This window comes from Rana temporaria, chromosome 2 (assembly GCF_905171775.1).
Source record: "Rana temporaria chromosome 2, aRanTem1.1, whole genome shotgun sequence".
Taxonomy (NCBI): domain Eukaryota; kingdom Metazoa; phylum Chordata; class Amphibia; order Anura; family Ranidae; genus Rana; species Rana temporaria.
The window spans coordinates 514,412,671-514,426,057 of record NC_053490.1 but is presented as its reverse complement, the minus strand read 5'-3'; the positions used below and the strand labels follow the sequence as shown (position 1 = coordinate 514,426,057).

The 13,387-nt window shown below is 43.0% G+C and overlaps 1 protein-coding gene across 2 annotated transcripts in view; it reads left to right on the top strand.

Annotated features, from left to right (window-relative positions):
- Positions 1 to 13,387, top strand: part of LOC120927969 (SH3 domain-binding glutamic acid-rich-like protein) — a 108,037-nt gene that overhangs the window by 41,691 nt on the left and 52,959 nt on the right. For both annotated transcript variants that reach the window (XM_040338998.1, XM_040338997.1), the window contains exon 3: positions 4,227 to 4,307. In XM_040338998.1, the coding sequence (XP_040194932.1) occupies positions 4,227 to 4,307 (81 nt within the window). The remainder of the gene's footprint in view (positions 1 to 4,226; positions 4,308 to 13,387) is intronic.

Sequence of the window (13,387 nt, the reverse complement as noted above, 5' to 3'; positions counted from 1 at the left end):
CCCATAAGACTGGCGCTACACTAACAGTGTAACGCAAGCCGGTTGATGCACTGTTTATTGCTGACTTTGCTTATTCATGATTTAATCCCAGTCTAGTGGTACAGAACTCTATTCTAAATGACCTTGGCTTAGTGATTATACTGTCAAGCGGACTGTGTCTGAACCTACTTTCTGTGTGTCCATTTATGCTCAAACCACCATTTACTCAAACCCCTACCAATACATTGAGTTAATTTACCACTCAATGTCTATTTCCTGGTGCTAATTTACCGCTTAAGGCCCAGATTCTCAAAGGCGTTACGACGGCGCAACACCATTTGCGCCGTCGTAACTCCTCATCTGGCCCCCGGGTATCTATGCGACTGATTCTTAGAATCAGTTACGCATAGATACCCATTAGATCTGACAGGCGTCGTTTTCCCCGTCGTCTATGCAAATTAGGTAATTACGCGAGATTCCCGAACATATGCGCGGTCGACGCTGAGAATTTACGTAGTTTCCGTAGCGTACGCGACGCGTAAGGTTGCCCCTGCTATTAGGAGGGGCAACCAATGTTAAGTCTGGCCGTCGTTCCCGCGTCGAATTAAAAAAAAATCAAGTCGTTTGCGTAAGACGTCCGTGAATGGCGCTGGACGCCATTTACGTAAACGTCTAAGCAAATGACATCGGGGCGACGTCATTTAGCGCAATGCACGTCGGGTAATTTACCCGACGGAGCATGCGCAGTACGCTCGGCGTGGGAGCACGCCTAATTTAAATGGTGCCCGCCCCATTTGAATTGGGCGGGCTTGCGCCGAGCGATTTAACGATACACCGCCGCAAGTTTACAGGTAAGTGTTCTGAGAATCAGGCTGTAAACCTGTAAACCTGCGGCGGTGTAATGTAAATCACATACGTTACACTGCCCAGGAGCAACGTAAATGTATGAGAATCTGGGCCTAAGGGTATCTATCTTATAAGTGTTTGCAATAACTTTTATTCAATTAGGTTTGTTGGGGCGCTAAGAGTGCACTTGGAGTTGAGGCGCAGAACAGAGAGCCCAAATTACCAAGCAGCTCTACATACAAAAGGTTATCTTTGCTTTTTCAAAAAAATATTTAAAGAAGAATTCCAGGGGTGGTATATTTTTACTGAGTTACATTGGTCCAACTTGGGCCAATGCAAAGTGTTCTCTGAATGGCACCTGTGCTAAGTTGCCAACCTCCTGTGTTCACAATGCCTCAGGCTAACTGCTCATCTTGGAACGCGGAAGCGTAGTGTAGATAACTGGAGCAGTGGTGTCTACTTCAGTGATTTCCTGCTTCCAGGGGCATCAACCAGGTATGGTATATACAGTACATAGTTACATTGGTCAATGCTGGGCCAGTGTTACTATGTAAAAATATAACATCCCCCAAAATCCATTGTTAATTTTTTTTGCAACATGGCAACTATCCTGTACCTGATGGAGACCAATATGGCTCAGGAAGATTCTCTTGCACCTCCAGTCCAAGTGTCGCAGGTAGTGGTGACATGAGACATGATTGCCTATTGGTTGGTAGTAGAAGCATAGTTGTAGACAGACCAGAGTCATCAACAGGCAGGAAGTAGTACTGCCAAGCAGCAGACAGGTGCAGGAACAAGCCAAAGTCATCAACAGATGGCAGTAGCAGGCAGGAGACAGGTGCAGGGTCAAGAATATTCCAAGGTTGTCAACTATTAATAGGTAGCAAGGTACAGAGTCGACATGCGGATGAAACCAAGAACATGACAGAGCCAATAACCAAAAGGCATAAAGCCAAGCAGAGTAGCAGATGGGTAACAGTTGAGCTTCAGTCAGCAATCAAAAAATTCTGTTGTTTACCCGAAATGCACAGCAATTAATAAGTGTTCCTTTAATCTAGTAGGAATACAGTGAAATACTCATTCCTTCACTTGCACACGCCTCCTCTACGCCATATAGTATGGCGTGGAGGAGTAGACATGCAGTACACATGGAAAAAGAACTGCAAGGAGCATTTTGCACATCTCTTGCCCAAAAAATCTTTCAATTTGTAGTTTTTAAAAGTAGGACTCCAAGGCTGGGCCTACCCCTGCTCCAAGGCTGTTCATCCGAATGCAGATTTAAAAGGGATGTAGCGCTCACCCCTGAAGGAGCCGCTGGTTATAGATTGGGATGGCGTGTTACCTCTGTGATTGACTAGGGTAGATGATGAGAGCCTTAGTAAATGGAATGTCCACACAGCAGATGTCTTTTCTTGTGCTTTTATTTTACCCAACACGGTAAACAGTAAACTTGAGGTAGACAGAAAAGATGGGTGAGGAGAAGCAATAGCAGATTCAGGCTTAAGGTTACGGAAACAGTCCTGCTTCCGACGATACTTTACTTTCGTCGCCACTCCAGCCAGAGTGGGTATAGTGTACCTGGACAGGCCTCTCACACCGACCTGTCAGCCAGAGTATCACTCGGAACTTTGAGGGAAAAGATGTCTGCCACAGACCCTTCCCTAGAACTTGGATCATGGAGACAATCCTCCTTGGTAGAATTTGTGTTAGAATCGCCTTCAGGTTTTATTTTCTTCAGGTTACCGACTGACAGGTTGCTGACATTCAACCTCTCAGTGTCCGGTTACCTCGATCCCCGATGAATTGTCTAGGCCCTGTTGGATCGCCAGCCTCTCTTGGCTCTCCTCAGGCGGACTCCCCACCGAACAGCTTTCTCGCTTGGGATCCTCTCAGAATTGGGGACCCAGTCGAATACTGGGGCCCCGCCACAGCTTTAAATTTTCTGGGCCGACATGGTCCCGGAAACCAGGAACTCCTCGTGACACGCGCACCCCGGCCTGGTAGGCCATCTCGCCGGGGAGCCGCGACGTGTGGTCACCCTAAAGGTGGGCGCCACACCCGGAACAAGAACCCCGCCTAATGGCGTCTGCTCCAGAAGTACCCTCCCCCAGCATGCCCCGCGATGGAAACTCCCTCCCCATTGGCTGCTGGCAAGAGGCACCTGTCGCTCTGGGGTGGTATAGCACCCCGGAAACAACAGAATGGACCCACAGTACAACCCAGCCAAAGCAGAGGCCCAATTTAGCCAAATCAACTGGATGAGAGCCAACTAACTCTCTCATCCCCCTTTAAATTTAGAATAGCAACTGTACAGAAAGTACACAGGCGCTACAGACAATTTGTGTGTTATCATAATGTGTGGGTTTCTCATTGGTTACACTATTGACAGGTTTTCCAAGAGGGACAGAGGCTGTTATTGGAGCTGGGAGGCAGAGTACACAACAAACATACTTAAACGTCTCCTGCAGGGGTAGCGGGGGCGCCTCGGTTTTGTGGGATCACTCCACTGATCTCTGTTGAGCAGGTGGATGACAGGTCCGTGTCCGTTCACTGTTCAGATCGGAGATGGACACAGTCCTGATCGCTAGGGGAAAATCGGGTGAAAATGGACCGCCTGTCCATTTTTGTCCGATTTAATCCGCCAGATAGATGTTAAATAGGACCACCATCTGGCTGGATTTTGTGGACAGGATCGGATAGCGGCAGAAGTCAGTGGACATGTCACCGCTGACATCCGCCGCTCTATAGGGGTGAATGGAGGGTCCTGAAAAACTGACAGGTGGAACTGATCGGACAGCCTGTGTCAAAAGGGCCTAACAGTTATGGCTATCTGAACACCATTACAAAAATAGATCAAGATGATAATGATCAAACGTTACAGTCCATCATTCTTTACTTGATACCAAGTTGGGCAATTGATTGCAGAAAAAATCCAGTTGATTGTTTACTTACAGTATATAGGATTATATTTTGTGAAACACAGAGCTTTTTTTCTCAGAAAATAGGTGCAGGAACTCAACCACGACCCTGTTCAGATTTCAAAAACAGTAGAAGGGTCGTAAAGAGGCATTAAATACCAGAATTGCATTACATACAGAGTGCAAAGTTCAGGGGGTTACACAAAGAGTGCCGAGCTGTCACTTGTACACACAGAAACCAGACTTCTGTGTTTACAAGTGATTGTAGTGAGCAGGCACCAAAGGGTCTGAGCCAAAGGTGGTGGAACTGAGTTCCCCCAAGTTCCCCCAGAAAAAAAAGCCCTGGTGAAACAATAGCCTTCTTCTAATCTATTTTTTGCATTAAACTTTCTCATGAATGTTATTACAAATTTCTGCTGTATGAGAAATTATGTTATTTGTCGAATATTATACCCATTGATCTATGATATTGTCTATTTTCAGGACTTTGAATCTTTTTTTGATGCCAAAGAAGGGAATGAAATCTATGTATTTTTTGGTTTGGCTCCACCTAAATCTGCAAAGGTAAATGAGTGATATGGTGCATGCAGCTAGGTGTGTTTTCAATTACCCTATGGCTCGGTTCATGCCTATGCAGTTTGCTTTTGATTCGTTTCTGCAATGGTTTTTGCTGTGCATTTTGCATTTTTGCTCACGTTTTTTCTTTTCTTTAAATCAGATAAGAATACAAGTCTTATATACAGTTGAAGAGGAGGTTCCCCTCGCCTGCTCATATTACTCTAACAATACACCTGTAACCAGAAACCTAATTAACATGAGCTAATTAACTAATCCCTTAAAGCAGCCGATGTGACTCTGTGCCCTCCTGGCCATTGTTGTGATTAATCACTACAGGTCAAACTTGTTGTCACCGAGCTTCACACAGTACATTATACATTATCATAAGTATAAACACAGGACACCTTCACACAATAGCAGGAGCTCCAGTAGGATTCGGCCCGTCTCCTACATTGTACAGAGGCCAATGTGATCAGCTCTCTCAACGAACATGTTGAGTTCAGAATCAAACAAACCAAGAATAGTGTTTATGTATATCCTAGGAGATATCATGGATAAATATCACTGTCCCATTTTAAGTAATCCAAGACATATTTTCTAAGTCACCCTGTGCCCCTAATGGACACTGTGTAACCTAGACGTAAGAGGTGCATCATGGGGAGGTGAAACAAGGTTTTCCCAACCTTTCCAAGGGATTCTGGGTTTCATGGGCCCTCCCATCACATGCAGCAACTGTATTTCTATATTTCTTTTGGGGAGACATTCCTTTCTTTGGAATAAAGGTTTATGGTCATGGGATGTGGTGGAAAGGCCTCTGGCAAGGATTTGGGAAAAAGATGGTGGAGGTTTAGAGCTTCAAGGGGGGGGGGTGTTCTATCAAGAAGAAGCAGGGTAGGAAGTTGTAATCTTTGGTGCCAACACTCAGCCATTCACACGCTATTTCCCCTTACATGTTTGTGTGTAGGCAACATGTTTTATTCATCCTAGAAGGGGTTAGAGGAATCTGAAGCAGTCTAGGTGGTACTGTGGTGGGGTGAATGTTCTGGAGGGAACTAAAGGAAACTGTGGGGAACAGGGTCTTGAAAGAGGGCTGAATGCTAGAAATATTCCTCCCCTTGCTATCAGTATGGGCGTTTTTTTGGGAAGGGAAACTTTATGTGTCTCTCCGAGCAGGGAAGAATAAGTACAGGACCTCACTTCCTTGGTGGGCGCCCAGACTGGCAAGTCTGCTGCTACTCTGCTTCGTTCAAGGGAGGCATTGGATCTACAAAGGCCCATTGTGATGCCTAATGGAGCTGTACCCAGTACTGAAATGGCTATGGCATCAGAGAGGGTACATCGCTCCCAGGGCAGCTGCCTCCTGACCCCCTTATGTTTGCCCTGTGCCATCTAACACAGCCTTTTAAACCTTTTCAACAAAGAGGAACCCTTAAAATAACTTTTTGGTCTCAGGAAACCCCTGCTAAAAATATATCTATAACTCATGATACATTAGTGTGATGGTCTTTGGGAAGAATGTTCCCTACACTTATGGTCATTGGGAAGAATTACCCCTTTATATACAGAGACCTAAAAACATGAATAGCGTCAGTGGGAATTTATCTGAGAGGCAGAAATTGCTCATTGCTCAAGGAACCCCTAGTAACCTCTGGAGGAAGCCTTGGGTTCCATGAAACCATGGTTGAGAAACCCCGATCTAATGCCACGTACACACGACCGTTTTTCATGACGTGAAAAATGCCATTTTTTAAATTGGTCATTAAAAACGATCGTGTGTAGGCTCCAGAGCATTTTTCTCGACATGAAAAATGGATATAAAAAATTTAGAACATGCTCTATTTAGGCTTTAATGAGGGGAAAAAACGTGCATTCTCAGAAGCAAGTTATGAGACGGGAGCACTCGTTCTGGTAAAACTAGCGTTCGTAATGGAGATAGCTGTGGCAGGCGCAACACTATAAAGTGCCTCATGAGCTGTGGCATTAGAAGAATTGTGATATCTCTGACTTTTCAGTCCAACAAGACTGTCTATTACTCTGAAATTCCTCTATTGCCGTTCTATGGAAGCAGTAAGGTTTAAAGAGCACACCAAATGCTTAAATAACTTCTTTATTAACTTTTCTTCATAGATAACACTGCTGCTTTGCAGCAGTCAGTCCATGTACAAACACGTGTTGAATAAGTATAACAGAAAATGGCGGTTCAAATATTCAATCTTTTCATTTAACATAAAATGGTGGATATATTTCTTCTTCAGTATTTATACTCTCTCTCTCTCTCTCTGTAAGTTATCAAGGCATTCTCAGATTTCTCTGAAAGGTATGACTGTGGTTTGCAACTTGGTTTGCAGGGTTGCTTTAGTTTGGTTAGCTTGTTAAAGTGGATGGATGGATGTGACTTAGTTCGGTGGAACTACAGTTAGGGCGGTTAGATGACTTTGTTTGAATGACTGAATGGACTTAGTTCGATGGCTTAGTAAGTGAACACACAACTAGATTAGTATACAGTTCTGATCACACTATTTACAATAGGAACATATATAACTTGTGTAACATACCTATTTAGGCCCTTGCTTCCATTAAACTGAACTCTGTATGTCTGCTCTCTGTCTTCATGTGGAATGAATGCAGCACATGTACAGTATTAGGTGGCTGTGATAGGTCAATACTCTGCTCAATGTGAGATTAGCTGTGATTGGGCAAAGACTCCTGATGAGTCACAAAAGCTTAACTCTATGCTTTCTGGTATGAATTCTACTGTGTAATGAGCTTACCTTCACTGTGATATAAATAAACAATTCTTAAAGGCATATTTTTCCTTTTGCTTCTGTGAACACAACATACAACTATTATGACATTCAAGCATAAAATCACAGTGAATAACTTTGCTTTTGTCTCTCACATATAAACATGTGCACTACATTTAGGTTCTTAGCAGGTTTAGCTGTATATACATGTAGGTTATATTAGCTACCTAGGACAGGTTCTAGCTGGCCAGCTACAATAGCACATTTGTCACGCTGTAACAGACAGAAAAGCATGAAACACTGAAAAGCGCGAATCGTATCTCACCAAACTTTTACTAACACGAAATCAGCAAAAGCAGCCCAAAGGGTGGCGCCATCTGAATGGAACTTCCCCCTTATAGTGCCGTCGTACGTGTTGTACGTCACCGTACTTTGCTCCAGTATTTTTTTTTTTTCGCGATCGTGTGTAGGCAAGGCAAGCTTGACAAGAATCACGTTGAGAAAAACATAGACATTAAAAACGGTCGTGAGTACGCAGCATAACACCTTTTTGATGCTCCAGGAAGCAGTATGGAATAGGAGATAACTTCCAACAACACAATTGCATAAGATTGCAGCTGCAAGAACACATTTTAACCACTTCCTTACTGGGCACTTAAACCCCCTTCCTGCCCAGAGGACTTTTTGCGATTCGGCACTGCGTCGCTTTAACTGACAATTGCGCGGTCGTGCGACGTGGCTCCCAAACAAAATTGACGTCCTTTTTTTCCCACAAATAGAGCTTTCTTTTGGTGGTATCTGATCACCTCTGCGGTTTTAATTTTTTGCGCTATAAACAAAAATAGAGCGACAATTTTGAAAAAATAAAAATAAAATTGTTTTTACTTGTTGCTACAATAAATAGCTCAATTTAAAAAAAAATATATTTTTTTTATCCTCAGTCTAGGCCGATACGTATTCTACATATTTTAAGTAAAAAAAAAAAATCGCAATAAGCGACTGGTTTGCGCAAAAGTTATAGCGCCTACAAAATAAGGGACAGAATTATTATTTTTTATTATTTTTTTTTTTACTAGTAATGGCGGCGATCTGCGATTTTTATTGCGACTGCGACATTATGGCGGACACATCGGACACTTTTGACACATTTTTGGCACCATTCACATTTATACTGCAATCAGTGCTATAAATATGCACTAATTACTGTATAAATGTGACTGGCAGGGAAGGGGTTAACACTAGGGGGTGAGGAAGGGGTTAAATGTGTGTCCTATATAGTGTTCTAACTGTGGGGGAAGGGGGGTGACTGGGGGAGGTGACCGATCTGTGTCTCTATGTACAAGAGACACAGATCCGTCTCCTCTCTCCCTGACAGCACCGCTGTCTGCGAGAGCCGGGAATGAGAAATTATCTCATATGTAAACATATGAGATCATCTCTCATTGGCCGCACAGATCGCCTAGCAAACGGCCACTCCGATTGGCCGTTCACGGCGATCTGTGATTGGCTGTGTCCAAAGGACACGGCCAGCACAGAAGTTCCCCACTGCGCGCTCGGGAGCGCGCACGGGGAACGCGGAAAGGGGCGGACGTCAAATGACGGCGCCCCAGAGAAGTAGAACCACCCTGCGGCTGTATATAGTCGTACGGATGTCGGGAAGTGGTTAAAGAATACGTACAGCCCAAAAAATTTTTTTTTGAGGATTAATCTCCTCAATGAGACCCTGGGCGGCAAAAACCTGACCACGGTCTTCAACACTCTATTAAAAATAAAAGTTTTGGCTTGGGCGCACTCCAAAGCATTGATTGCTTGGCTTATGCGGAGAGATATGGAGGAGCAGGGAAAGTGGAAACTGTACATGGGATACAGTATGAAGTAATACAGAAATTGAAGGTCAGAGACGGGGCACTTGGCAGAAGATACAGGCTCATGCTTAGTCATGCCACTGTTTAGGACACCGAATAAACATATGAATATTCCATGTAGAAAAAAGAAGGATGAAAATGATAGCCTCAGACCATGTTCCTCCAAAAACAGATCAGCAAAGAACTCTCTCATATTTCTGTCCTGGGGAGTCTGTTATGCTTGTAGTGCATCCTTAGCTGTGGGTTGTTAACCACTTCAGCCCCGGAGGATTTGGCTGCCTAATGACCGGGCCATTTTTTGCGATTCGGCACTGCGTCGCTTTAACTGCCAATTGCGCGGTCGTGCGACGTGGCTCCCAAACAAAATTGACATCCTTTTTTTCTTACAAATAGAGCTTTCTTCTGGTGGTATTTGATCACCTCTGCGGTTTTTATTTTTTGCGCTATAAACAAATAAATAGCGTCAATTTTGAAAAAAAAAGCAATATTTTTTACTTTTTGCTATAATAAATATCCCCCAAAAATATATATATCAAAAAACTTTTTTTTCCCCTCAGTTTAGGCCAATATTTGTTCTTTTTACATATTTTTGGTAAAAAAAAAAAAAAATCGCAATAAGCGTATATTGACTGGTTTGCACAAAAGTTATAGCGCCTACAAAATAGTGGAGAGTTTTATGGCATTTTTATTAATATATTGTTTTATTAGAAATGGCGGCGATCAGCGATTTTTATCATGACTGCGACATTATTGTGGACACATCTGACACTTTTGACGCTGTTTTCGGACAATTGTCATTTATACAACGATTAGTGCTATAAAAATGCACTGATTACTGTGTAAATGACACTGGCAGGGAAGGGGTTAACCACCAGGGGGTAAGGAAGGGGTTAATTGTGTCCTAGGGAGTGATTCTAACTGTGTGGGGGCTGGGCTACAAGTGACACGACACTGATTGCTGCTTCCGATGACAGGGAGCAGTAGATCAGTGTTTTGTCACAAGGCAGAACAAGGAAATGCCTTGTTTACACAGGCATCTCTCTGTTCTGCAGCTCCGTGACACGATCGCGGGACACCGGCTTGACATCAAGTCTGCAGGTCCGGTGGGCACGACCATGGGGTCCGTGGCATGGGCGCATGTGCGCCGCAGCCGACACGTGCGCCCGGTACAGGTACGTCCCTCTGCGCAGTCCTGCCATTCTGCCGACGTAAATGCTCGTGCAACTGTCGGCAAGTTAAGCCAGTACATTCACTGGGACCTACTGTACATAGATTCCAGTGATGGAGAGTGCAAAATCCCTGTTCCATTGCTCTGGCTTCACACTCCTCGACCTAAGGGCCACAACAGAAAACACACGTCCACTTGATTATGTGAGACCCCTACGTTTTCGGTGGTTACAGGCCTGTCAGAGCTTGTGATGAACACCTAAACCTAAAAATCACCAAGGCACAGGGGAACCTGTTTACCAAAATAGCTGGTTTCTGTTTTTGCTCCCTAGGTATAGACTTAGAGCCGGTTCACACAGGGGCGGCACGACTTTGTATTGAAGTCAATGCAAGTCGCCCCGATTTATATAAAGACCTCTCAGTAGAAAGAAATAACATAATCTTGTTTCAATATTTTTATTAAGGCATTTTCAATCTTCACACAACAAAATGTAACGAATAAGCCATATTAGTAAGTAAGCCATATTATCAAGAGCAGTATAAAACATACACAGAATTATACCCTCAACTGTAATGTATATGGTGGTAGTCTACGTATACAATGTAGAATTCTCAGTAGATTTCACCATTCGTCGCACACAGTAGTATGCCAATCAATCAGAAGTCAGATAACAAAACTCATGTCAAGGCCAACGAAATCCAAGGCAGTCATTGAACAATTAAATGTGTGGAAAAATAGAACAGTATTATCATCTAAAAAATGAATAAAATAAAACGAATTTCAGAGGCCCAACACCATTCCCAATATAAAGGATATCAGGCTTGGTATTGGGACCACGTGTCAAAGATACAGATATCTCAAACCTTTTGCTATAAATTAAGCAAGGAAAATAAACGTAGTAAATCAAAAGAAGAGAGAAAAATAAATAAATAAATAAATAAATAAAAAAACAGAAATGGTATGAGGGGGGAAGTATCTCCGTGCCAGCCAATGAAACATCCGATATCTAGATCAGAAGAGACCTAGGATCATATGATAAGTAGTTGATCCATGGATCCCAGACAGCCTTGAAGAAATCTAGTTTGTCATGAAGGATAGCAGTCATATGTTCGTTGAGCATGATCCAGGAGAGTTTGTTTTTAAGGTGGTCGAATGGTAGCATGGCCGACCTCCACGATTTTGCTATAACCATTCTAGCTGAAATAAATATAAATCTTATAAGGCATTTTTGAGGTCTAGAGGCGTTTTTCACATCACACCCCAACAGCGATAGTTTCGGAGATTTAATTAAATTAATTTGAGTAAAAGTATATATAAAATTATAAACTCTGATCCAATAGCGCCTCACTCTGGGGCATTTCCACCATATGTGGTACATTGTTCCCTCAAGTCCACATCCACGGAAGCAAAGAGGAGAAGCATCAGGTACAAAGGAAGCCAGTCTAAAGGGAACCATGTACCACCTCAAGAGTATTTTGTAATTTGCTTCAATTATTGAAGTGTTCATAAGCGAACGTGATGCTCCCTGAGCCAATTTGAACCAGTCCGAAAGCTCAATACTTTCCTGGATATCCTCATCCCATTTCACCATATATTTCAATCTAACTGAAGAAGCTGTCAAAATAGAGTAAATATTTGAAATAAGACCTTGCATACTGTCGAATTTACGACATAAATATTCCATTTTTGACAGTGACGTTAAATTGGAATCACATGGCAAGTTGTCCAAAAAACGTTTTATTAGATCATAATTACATTTTTCAGAAACCGGTATATGAAAACGTTCCTCCAGGATATTATAACGTAGCATTCCACCAGTATCACAGACGTCTGCAATGCGTATCAGACCTTTATTTTTCCACCATTCAAAATTATTGGGAACAAGCCCCGGGGCAAATTTTCTATTCCCAAAAATAGGCGCCATCGGGGAGTGAAGAGATCTAAATTAACATGTTCTGGACAATCTATCCCAGATATTAAGAGATAGCGATAAAGTTGGGCATAATATCGGTGGCCTATCACCAGGTGGCAACCAAAGCATGTGTGATAAAGACATACCTCTACATGCGTGGCTTTCCAATTCCATCCAGATAGGACCGGGGCGTGAAGAGTGTGATCTAGTCAATTGTGCCAGTATTGCAGCATAGTAATATTTGATGAAATCAGGAGTGCCCAGACCCCCATAAGCCTTGGGAGTAGGCAGTGTATGTTTATCTACTCTAGGTTTCCTATTCCCCCATATATAAGAAATAACTCTGGATTGAAAAGCTTTGAGGTCTGATTGAACTAATGCCACCAGAAGTGAGCGGAAATAGTACAATAATTTTGGGAGGATATTCATCTTGATAGAAAATAATCTACCCAGCCATGACGGTGGATGAAATAACCATTTGTCCAAATCAGCCCTAAGTTTTTTAAATAGAGCAGGGTAGTTCTGGGAATACAACGTGCGTATTGATGGAGTGATGTTGATCCCCAAATATGGGAGGGAATCCGTATTCCAATTAAAGGAGAATGATTGCTTAAGTGAGGAGATCGTGGCATTGTCTAATGAAATGTTCAAGGCTTGAGACTTTTCCTGATTAACAGTTAGGCCAGAAATAGAGGAAAATAATGCAAGAATAATATTCAAATTTGGGAGAGTAGTGATTGGTGAAGATATCAGCATTAGGATGTCATCTGCAAAAAGGACACATTTATGCTCACTGATACCACATTCAATACCCAAAATATCTGGAGAAGATCGAATTTTGATCGCTAATGGTTCCAGGGCCAGGACAAAGAGCAGTGGCGACAAAGGACAACCCTGTCTTGTTCCCCTATGAATCAAAATGGGATCGGAGGAATATCCTCCAACCATCAAGGATGCCGAAGGGGAGTTATACAGCATTTGAAGAATAGTCAAAAATCGTGACTCAAAACCAAATTTATATAAAATATAGAAAAGATAATCCCAATAACATAATCTTAAAGTACCATCACCCAGGGCCGGGTGATACACACCCGGCCCTACGACACGCTCTGATGGTATACCTACCATAAGTGGTCTTAACCTTACTTACCTTTACTGCTGGTACCCCTTAAATTGGCTCTTTCCAGCGTCACTTTCTAGCGGTTCCTTCCTGGCTCCTGCCTATTACCAGTCAGGTCTTAGGGCCCTAAAAAGTTTTGAATATTCCATATAGTCACTACAGATCCTCACCTTGCTGGGGGCATTCTTACCATCTCATACCCCGTGTGAGATCCCCTTTCTCCACGTTGGGCTCAGCCTCCACCAAGGAGTGAATTTGTGTGCACAGACTAATTTCT